The sequence below is a fragment of the Neopelma chrysocephalum genome, unplaced genomic scaffold (assembly GCF_003984885.1).
Source record: "Neopelma chrysocephalum unplaced genomic scaffold, ASM398488v2 Primary Assembly neopelma1_98, whole genome shotgun sequence".
NCBI classification, from domain to species: Eukaryota; Metazoa; Chordata; class Aves; order Passeriformes; family Pipridae; genus Neopelma; species Neopelma chrysocephalum.
The window spans coordinates 1,850,890-1,861,892 of record NW_020897761.1 but is presented as its reverse complement, the minus strand read 5'-3'; the positions used below and the strand labels follow the sequence as shown (position 1 = coordinate 1,861,892).

General features: G+C 43.6%; 1 protein-coding gene across 10 annotated transcripts in view; it reads right to left on the bottom strand.

The window, feature by feature from the left end:
- Positions 1-420: 420 nt before the first annotated feature.
- CEP350 (centrosomal protein 350) overlaps positions 421-11,003 on the bottom strand; it is a 68,557-nt gene continuing 57,974 nt past the window's right edge. For all 10 annotated transcript variants that reach the window (XM_027694827.1, XM_027694834.1, XM_027694831.1 and 7 more), the window contains 2 exons: positions 9,930-10,052; positions 421-3,704 (listed from right to left, as the gene is read on the bottom strand). In XM_027694827.1, coding sequence (XP_027550628.1) covers positions 3,540-3,704; positions 9,930-10,052 — 288 coding nt within the window. In that variant the 3' untranslated portion in view covers positions 421-3,539. The remainder of the gene's footprint in view (positions 3,705-9,929; positions 10,053-11,003) is intronic.

The window sequence follows — 11,003 nt, the reverse complement described above, 5'->3', positions numbered from 1 at the left end:
AAAAAAACCTAGTAAATGCAGGTTAATTACAGTATTCCTCTTTCATCTGTATATAATCTTGCATTTAACGCTTAAATTACAAATAAGTTTGATAGTTTGCTTTTCTCCATTTCAGTTGGTTTGTAAACACTTCAGATGCACTAAATACCTTATAAGAGCCAACTGTTTCTCTGCTGAAAAGTACTGTATTTTCCTAATATTCTGAAGGTAGCAAAGGGATATGAAAGTGGGAACTGCACACAGTTCCTTGCAGAATAGTCACTTAAAAGGTCTCTATCACTGTGCTACTGAAGGTCTTCTGCAGGTACACACTTATTCAAGTATTGCAAAAAGCTAAGGCCACTTTTTCAAGAAAAGAAAGGGAACAAGATGGGATTTTTCAATCCCTCATTCCACCTCATGAGCAACAAGCCTTTTTTGAAAGACAGAAGTACTGATATCCCACAGCTCAGGTCATGGAGCATCCTGCTGTGAGAGAAGTACTCGTGCTCCGTGTCCTCACAAGCCTGGGCTTTCCCACCTGGTTCCGGGATCCTTCCCAAAAACGGAGCGGCATCTCCCCAGTGATGGCAGCCACTGCCCTGAACAGCTCGTGGGTCTCAGCAAAATGTCTCAAGCCTTGAATCTTCTAACGTGGTTGCACTGAGATAACCAGACCCAGGAATATCATCTTGTTCTTATAAAGGGGAAGTTGGGGAGAGAAGTAGAGAATTCAGCCTGTTTGTGGGACCTCAGGCTTCCCCATATCTCCTCATTACCAGCCCAACCACTGCAGTGATCAGTCCACGAGTACTCAGCCCACTCGAGGCTTTGAACATACACTCAACTCAAAGCAACTCAACACACTTGAGGTATTGAGATGGTAATTCCTGTACGTTCAAGTCTTTTTAGGGTTGCTCCTAGCAAGGATTGCTACCAAAAATAAACGGTGATGTCTGCAAAGGAATAAAGCCATCAGTTAGACACAGCTTCCTTCCGTCCAAACAGCTGTAAAAACAGTTACTGCTTCTGTTGAGGGTTCTAAAGCCAGCAGTTTATACCAGTATAAACAGGTATACAGTCTCCAACAGACCACAGTACTTTGTCAGGCCCGACTGTACAACCTCTTCCCTGCTGTTGGACAGACCAGAAACACCCCACAAATCTCTCAGAATGGCCAAAAAGCCTTGGGCATGCAGGGCAACCTTCCCAACCCTGACCATGGTATCTACAGAACAGAACCTAACCTGATGCTCCAGGTGCAAACCTACACTGCAGGTTTCTGTCCTCTTTCCTTAATTGCTGCCTATAAAAATAGCAATCCTTGCTACTGAAAAGATACACCCAGGAAAGGGAATCTGAGGTGGTGACCCAATCAGCGACACCATGCTGGTTAAATCTAGCAGCTTTAGTTTGCTTCTGTCTTAAGAGCTTCCTGGTTCAGCATCATGACATTTTACATGGACAAATGAATCACTTAAGAAAAAAAGCTGAGCAATGCTCGACCAGACTTCCAGCCAGCCAGAACACTGCGGGACAGACATGCATATGCCCGTTGGATGTGCCCCTATCCACCACTACCTCCTCCTTCTCCTTCCACTCACTAAGCTCCCATGGATATGGCTCCCCATTAACTCACAAGTGAGGTGCTGGCAACACTACATCTGAGAATCTGCATGGACCTCTGGCAAATCCAACATTTCCCAGTGCTGTCCCTGAAGAATTACCAGCTGTGTGTCATTGTGCAAAATGCAAATATTCCAATGATAGCTTTCAAAAAAACCCCCAAACACTAAACAACCCAACTAAAAAAAAAAGGTGGAAAAGAGAAACCAAACTGGAGCAGTAGCAGAGGTGTGCACAGTGGGGAGCCCAAGAACCAAGCAGATGAACAAAATGGTTGAGATCTCCCCGCCACGTCTGTTGTGGGCCACAGCATCTCTGGGGCACCTCTGAGGCTTCAGTGTCTTTCTGCACTCCAGCATGTCTGGAGAATTCGACTTTCCTCTGGGTCTCGTCCCAGGTTAGCAAACAGGGACATCCACTATTAAGGCATCAGAGTTCGACCCCAGATTGTCCGTGTTCCTCCAAGAAAAACACAAGGACGGGAGGAATAGGTTAGGAACGAGCACTCAGCAGAAGGACACTGCAGTTGAATCCAGCACCAAACCAACCATGTAACAGCTGCCCATGGTGCAGAAGTTCTGGGAAAGGAAGGAAACGGAGCTGGGAATTTTCACATCATTTTTCAGCTCAGCGCCCTCAACTCTCCATTGTCTCTGAACCAGGTGTGGTGAAACTCCACTCCTAGTCCTTGGTCACTGAGGTTCGGTTCTTCTCACCTTAACCCCCCCTCGTATCTGCCTCGAGAAGCTGGAGGTTTTGTGCGAAGAATATGGGACTTTGGAAGTCTCCAAACCAGATGCTCTCTCAAGTTCGTCTGTCCCAAAACACAAAACAGTGCAGCCAACTGCACAGGACACTCTCCTATAACCCACTTAATAAATTATCTGAAAATAAATAAAAAACCCACAAGCACAAAACATGCAGACAGTCAAGCACCAGACACCGCTTTCTTTGGTGAATACTCTCTGTTCTCTAAATTGTTCAAGTAACAGCTTCTCCAATTTATTAGGTGACAGTGAGGGAGAAAGCTGAGGGATTGAAGGCCAAATTTTTTGTGAGGAAACATTTTCCACTCCTGCATGTCTCGTGCCTGAGAAAATCCTGAGTATCCGTTATCTGGGAGCAGCTGGTGCTCCAGGAAGAGAAGTGCTACACGGTAGGAGGAAAGTTGTCCACGGGCTCATCTTTCACACTCGACATTAGGCGGCCGTTGTCTTGCTCCGCCTCAGGACCGAAGCAAGTTACATCGGCAAAGCAGCAAGAATTCTTTACTTGTATGCAGGAAGCAACATCATCTAATTTCCCTGGACTGGGCTGGCACCATGCTTAGTACCACATCATGGAAGAAAGATGAAAACCAGCTTCACAGAGAAGTGAATTAAATGGGCTCTGGAGCAGAAGGAATCGATGCACATTGTTAGGGCTGCAGGAGAAGAGGTGTTAAAATTATAACACTGTTCAGTATGGTAAGTCTCCACTTATGACCAAAACCTGACCAAATTGTTGCTTCTCCAAATTACTCACATTTCTAAAGACAAGTTGAGTACTGATGGCTGACAGCCATTCCAGCAAAACAGCCAATATCCCAACTCAACCCAACCCTTTCAGGGAACAAGCCGAACATGTCAAAGCCCCAAGCTGGGGCCCCAGACAGCCGCTGACAGTTCTGTGCTATAAATGCATTGGCACACGAACAGTCTTGAGCACTCCACAAAGCAGCCTCGAGTGAGGGATCAGCTTGTTCCAAACAATAAATCCGTAGTGAGGTCTCGAGTGGTAGCAGATGCAAGTTCAGGCTCCTTTCATCACATCTGAACTGCCTTGAGACCCCGTGCGTGGAAGTCCAGCCGCAGCACGAGCAGGTGGAGAGCAGGTCAGGGGTCAGGGAGGCCCTGATTCCGTGGTTCTGCAGCTCTGAGCTCACTCCAGCACTGTCAGACAAGCAGCAGCCTCCGCTGTTTCTCGTTTATCTGGTTCAGCACATCCACAGTGTCTCTGATTAAGGCCTCGAAGATCCCGTCTGCCAACTGCATCTTTACACACAGCTCATCCTCGTCGTAGTTCACCCACTGCGCTTCCTCCTCGTGGAGCTCCTGCACCTTGGAGGGAGAAAAGCAATACAAACATTACAATTCTGTTGCTCTAGGATAATATCCCCTGCAAAGTTCCAGAAAGAGTCCAAAACAGTGTGTATCTGCCAACAACATATCTGTCTTTGTAAGAGATTATAGGAAACGCTTGGAATAGCAAAATGAACACAGATCCCTGTGAGCCAGGCTATTTCACTGTATGAACGTTTTCTGCCTTTCACTGTAGCATCCATTTTAAAGGATTTCATATTCCCACACAAGTTTCACTTGAAAGAACTCAGATAATGGGATATTCTTGGCCAGCAGCAGAAGCTCTGTTAAGAGTCCCTAATTATGTTATTTGCAAGAAGCTGATTCGATGAGGTTTAAACTGCTAAGAAATGATGCAAAGGCCTTGAAAGGGGGAAGAAGAAAAAGAAAAGACTTTACTGCAGTTCAGTTTAAAGAACTTCAAGGAAACAACTAACTTCTCCAATTCTTCTGTATAGGAAGATAAAATGCTGGCATATGTTTCAAGACAGCATTACAATTCATTTGCACAGAATACTCCATGCTCTGTTGGATTTGCACAGCATACTCCATGCTTCATTGGATTTGACAGCATTATCACAAATGGAATTTTGTACCATTACATTCAAAGAGTACTCATTTCCTTCTATTCCTAAATGGTTGACGAGGAAAATCCTCTTTTACTGGTCAGTGACAAATAGGTGGTTTAGTATCAGACTGAAATATTTAATTTCATTCAGCAAATCAAGTTTTATTGAGAGTCTCCAAAACTGGACATCTCCAATTATACTTACTAAAAATTTGTCTTAGTGACTGTTTCAGTATTGCAGAGACACCTTAACAAAGCTCAAACTTTTTAGAAAAGAAGGAATAAATGCAAACATCGCTTGCATTTAAAATGAAAAAAAAAAACCTGTTGAAAGCTCTTTTTCTACTCAGCTTCAGCAGAAAGCTCCTCTGACCATAAATCTTACACTCTGAACTCGAAATACATTTACATGGTACAAGTGGGGCAGACACCTAAGCACTGCCAAATCAAAGTTAAACACACTGAAAAATCCACTAACCCAGGATCAATATGTAATACTGTTGTTTTCGAAAGAGAGGACATGAACTACAGCCCAAACACCCTCTCTTCCCTTTGCCTGAAGCTAGACCTCCCAGAAGCTGGTCTGCTTTGAAGCTGACAGCTGCTGTAGCATAATGATGATTCAATAACCCAAGCACGGTGGGAAGCCCAAGAACAGGCTGCTATGGGAACCCCGGGGAACAGGCACTGCTGCAGAGCTTGCAGCCATTCATGAGGCCTCAGTTATAAATGGGGTGTCAGTGTGACAGCTCCTTTCCTCTCTTAAGAGCTTGGGGAGAGGGGCAGGGATTTCCTGCAAACAGCTTTGGAAGAGTCACGCTACCTGCTTACAAATCTGTGCCAGCACAGGGAGAGCCTTTGTCCCACACAGCCATCAAACACAAGGCATTAATAATTAGGCTTCTTACTAATAAGGAAGAAGCAACATTATTGGCAATCAAACTTCCAATGAGTGTTGCAGGTGAAAAAATAATGTAAATGGTAGGCTAACAAGCAGCAGATAATTGGGTGTGGGTTTGTGTGGGGGTGAATGTCTGAAAGACTCCTGAACTCTCCCACAGAAATGTGCTGCCTGCAACCTGTATGTGCTGGTTGTAAATTCTGATAAAATAAACAACAGCAGCATGTCCCAGGTCCTCCCATCAATAAAGAGGCATAAGACAGGAGGAGAAATTTGCAGACTGATCATTTGTGGTGTGTCTGCACCACAGACTATTCAGATAAGGAAAACCAAGACGACTGGGGTCATGAAAAGAAGAGGTGGTGCCAGAAAGAATGGTTCCCTAAAAGCAGAAGTGGTTTGGGAAAGAAACCAGGGGGCCCAAAGTGAAAAGGTGAAGATCCTTGCTGCAGGAAAGATCCTGGAAATGGGGGAAGATCCTGAAGATGAAGGAGGTGGGTGGAGACAACTGCTGAGGGACGCCCAGGGACCTTGACCGATGACGTCCAAGGCTGGTAACCGGGAGCAGCTGCATGATTCTGACTGATGTGATTTTCTGCCTGACCCTCCCAGGCCAGCAGCCACCTCACTGCTAAAAGGTGAAGCCAAGACCTAAAGAAGGCACTTGATCCAGGCAGGGAAAGGTTGGATGTTTAATAGCAGGAGAATGATGAAGACAGGCCAACAGTATTGTGATTAATTTTCTCTTGCCTCTATCATTCCCCTCTCTCTCAGAGGCACAGCACACAATTTCCTTTGGCATTAGGAGGACTTCCTCGAGCATACTTTTGGAAAACTGAGAGAATGTGCAATTCAGAGCTGCAGGCAAGTCTTGTTTATAGTGTATTCAGAACACATGTGGACACTGCCATGCTGGCTGCAGCCATCTGAGCCAAGGCAGTTGCGACTGCTTTGTCTGGGAAAGGTTTGATCCATTCCTTGTGTTACCACAAAGTGCTCCTAAGCAATGGAGACAGTTTGCTTAATATCTGACAACTATCATGGCTTTCATGGAAATGGGCTTTGCCTTGTGTTCAGTACCTGCCCAGCATTTAAGTTCCTGCACACTGTCATGACAAAAGTAAAACTGCACCAGGAAGTAAGATCTCTATACCAGAGAGACAGTGCACTTGGGCAAAGTCAGGAGAACTACGGTTTTATTGAAACTGAATTCCATCCTACAGGAAAAGATAAATAGTGATGCAATGCAGAAGACTGACTGAGTTGTTGTTTTTTTTTCCTGTGCTCTTTCTTTTGTATGCACACTTTTTGTTTTAAAACAGAAAGAAGGAAGGGGGCATACATGCAAAAGGAAAATCAGGAGATAACATGGTCACACGATCCTGCTGGCCATCTGATAAATGTCACAGCACCTAAAAAACTTAAAGTAATATAATCAGAGTGAGTTGTCATGTTTCAATTTCTGGAGGTTCACGTTCAAAACCATGAATATCTCCAAAATAAATGACATTTAAGGAGTCACTAGACCATATGGGAGACTGAAAAGAATAAAACCCCAGATATAAACTAATGCCTTGGAAGAATGCCAGCAGGAGGAAGGCAGGCAGGTGCATTCTCACAGCTCTCAGTGTGCCTGGAAATCTTTAGACACACAACTGAGCATACAAGCAGGCTTTGAGACTCTTCTTACTGTGCACTCCCCCTGGGTTTAGATCTGGGGTGCTGCAGAAGTGGGATTTCTGAGTAAGCCAGTTTGGTAGGAACAGCCCTGCTTTGTTGCAGAGTTGCTGCATGGAAAAAAACATTCTGGGTCTTAAGTCAACAGGTCAGAAGATCAAGCACTTTTCAGCACTCTGTTGGCAGCTCCTCAGGTGTGAAAACTAAACACATAGATTAGGCAGTATGGTGTGAGCTGTGCTTTCTCACGTTCCAGATAAAAGGGAAGGGGGGCTGGCAGGGAAAGCAATGCCAGAGTTTGTTTTAGCTCCACACAAACAGATCAGCACAGGGAGTTTTGCCTTAAGTCCCAAGTGGGAAAAAAAGGAGTGGAAACAACCTGTTGTCAGTACCTGAACTTAAATAAGGAGATATGAGAGGTTTTGCTGTAGTTTAAAAACATGTTTTGGAAGGTGCAGGCAGCCCTGATGTACCAAAATGCAGCACCTCAGCCTACGGGTACATTTGACATTCTCCACACAGCATAGACTGCACACACGTCATAAAGGAGCAACATGAAGGGACACAAGAGGAGGAAAGCAAACACCTGGACATTCCCTTCACTTGATTTTAAACAAAGTAGCTTTTCATAAATGTGAACATCCCGTACTTGTTTACTGAAAGCCAAGATTTGCAGTAAATGTTGGCAACCTGAGCAACTATCCAGCAGATCAGAGAGATCCCTGAAGGCATCCCAATACAAATGCTTTCTGAAGACAGAGATGACCGATCAAAGGTGCTGCAAAAAGGACAAGAGGAAGATGGTTTTTTTGTCACTGGCACTAAAACATGGCTGCATATTGGTGACACCACGTTGGTGTCAATGCTGGGAAAGTGCAGTCAAAAGCAAAAGTGCAACTAAAGATGCAGGGATTGGAGGAAGCAGCAAACCTAAAGGCAGAGCAAGGATACAAAGGATATCCTGTTCCCCCTTAGTTCCCAGCAGGTGTGACAGCTGACTGTGGTCACCCACAGGTCCCAGCATGCCCCTTCCCCATGAGGCTGAACCTTCCACGGGGAATTGGGTTTAGTAAGATAAACCCAAAAGGACACACCCAGGGATAATCAGGGAGAGAGTAAGTTGGGTAAAATAGCCTGGCATTGGTTTCTGTGCCTAAAGAAGAAATAAAAGTCATGCCTAGCTCTTGGATCAGGCAATACTGGACAGTCAGCATGTTCAATCCTCTCAAACTCACTAAAACACACAGGTTGTCTCCACAGAAAATTGTCAAGGGATGTTTTCATTTTAATGTTAATTTTACTTAAAGGGGAAGTGAAGAAACTGTGCTCGAAGTTTAAATGCAAGTAACAGAAGCATAAGAATGTTCATTTCTGCTTTAAAAAGATCATGTTTTATTTTAACAGTCATTGTCTTTACCAGCAGCAAAGTAATGGGGAGAATCAATCAGCTCATATATGTACTCATAGGACATCCCCTGCACATTGCAGGAGGTGTGTGCTGGCTAAATATCCAGAAAAACTAGAATAAACCATTTTCAATTGTGACTTTTAAAGAAGTTTCTACAGTACCTAAACCTACCAAAAAAGTCTCAATTTCCCTTTCAGGAGTTTGGGAAACTCCAAAACTGACCTCTTGGTTTAGGGCTACACTGTGAGTTACTAGGGAATAGGCAGCAGGTCTTGCACTGACATGTATATCCACTTCTGGCCTTGGATTTGTGTTACTACAGAACCCATGACCTTAAGTACAAGTTGGAGGCTGATTAGGATACAGAGAAAGCTGTCTAGATACTTCATGTTTTATAGAGACTGTTAATAAAATAGGGCAAGGGAAACTGAACACTATTTCCTTAGGTTTTCAGTTAGCAGTTTCTCTGATAGTGTCTCACATTACAGTATAAATTTGTTAGCAATGCCACTGAGACTGCCTTATCTCCTAAAGCATGGCATTCTGCAACCTTCACAGAATTACTCCCAGTCTTCAGCTAAAATTTCATTACCATATTCTTGCGAGAACAAAATAAAATTAAGCACATTATTTATTAAGCCAAACTTGTCAGAGCTTCATTAATCTTTGATGTCTGGGTCTGCATCTAAATCACAGACTGGATTCTGAACTTCAAACTTATTTCACCTGAAGCACTTTGGATGCCTTCAACTAGAAAAAATTTTTCCAGTCAGGAATCTTTCTAAGTATGTTGCAAAGAAATTAGGCAGTTAGTACACAAGCACAGTACTCTATTATTAGTTCTCTTGGGGATCTAAACATAGATCTTTTTTTGTGCACATTTTCATAACCTCCATATCCCAGAATCAAGCCTATCAGGATGTATTGGGACCTATACATAGGTATTCTATTTACATACAATTAAACCCCTGGGAAAAACTCTGTGTTGGAACCCTCCAAGTGATGGCCAATTAAAAGACCACACGACCCATGACTCCAAGTTACTTATATGTGCGTGTGTGGAATCAACTTCAGGTACAATTAAGTGAAGCACAGTGTTAATGACGACTCATATTCCCAAGCAGAACCTTCACTATCATTACAGCCAATAAAGATGTTAATCATCCTGCAATACAACCCAACAAGTAACTTTCAAAGACCAGTACACAGCCAGACATGCTCCATCTTAGGCAGTTTTAACACTGAACTGTCTCTGCCCCAGTGGCAGCTGCATTCACTAGTTCAATTAAGTTCTTTGTGCCGCTGTCTCCAACTAAATATTACTTCAGAATAAAAGTATTTTAAATTAAAGTAAAAGAAAAAAAAACATATTCCCTTCCAAAAGAAAAGGTTTAGTGAAATAACTCAGTGTTTCCCTCTGTAAATTCATGCTTTAAACTTTTAGGAGTGAGCAAATTTATGCTCCAGTCAAATCAGTAGGCAGAATTCACTCAAGTCACCTTACCTCACTGGCGCAGGACCCACCCTCTGCAATACCTCATGCACACTTTGTATCCTTTAAACAGCGTGACTGAATACTGAAAATACACTCATGCCACATTTCAGCCTGGTGGAAGTCCCTGACGTGATTGCCTATTTTCATTCACTTACTAGTATATGATCCACTCGGTCGCGTTTCTTCCGCCCAAATTTCATCATCTTCTGCCAGTCTGTTTTGTGATTAGGCTCTTTCCTCAGGCTGAACAACTTCAGCACTTCAGCTGCAATGAAGCTCTACAGAACAGTAAAGGTGAGATTTATCACATCTGAGCTAAGAAATGAAAGGTATGCACAAAGTACCTCCCCTAAAAAGTCACTTTATAAAATGGAGAACACCTTTCTGCTTAGCTCAGAGACACAGTGTATGCATCAAAGTTACACTGGAAGTCTCTCAGGCAGCATTACACAGGCAGGACAATTATTAAACTCAGAAGCTGGGGGCAAAAAAAAGGCACCGAGTGCTGTAGCAATCATGAGAACAGAAACTTCCAATTCAACAGCACACAAACAGAAGGTTCTGACAAATCACTTTATGGGAGAATATTAAAGAAAAGGAGGGTGGCCATTTGGTGTCCTTGTCCTGTGCCCCTGCTGTCCCCTGCCACTCGCTTTTGAAAGTCTTCTCCACTAACAGAGTGATCTAGATACTATTTCTTCTTTTCTACACAGTTAACATGCTGTATCTTCAGCAGGTTAAGCAAAATATTGTCAAGCTCCCCTCAAGGAAGTCTTCATTTCTGTTCTGATGAGCCATATGGAAGGTTCTCATTTGAGTGCTTTCAGGGAGATAGTTTTTTTTCAAATGTCCAGCCCTAAAAATTTAACCTAGGTTCAGTCAGGCTTTAGCTTTTTGGGGTTTTGTCCTTTCTTAAGCATTACTGTCATTAACAGACCTCCTCTAGTTTACTAAATACAATGCCCTCGCCAGTCAGACTTTGGGTCCCTCTGGGCAAATCCTGCTGTCCTCAGCGAGGCTGGCACAGGTGTGTATGTATGTCTGAGTAAAAAAATCCATCTCATCCCATTTGGCCCAACCCTACCACTGGATCCATTCCAATTTAGCCATACAGAGTTCCATGGAAATCTGCTAAAGCAGCAGCCTGTCAGCATACCAATTTTATAAGATCAAGGTCATCCTGGCAGTTCTACACAGAGGACCAAGGTTTAAAAGCAACCAATAACAGC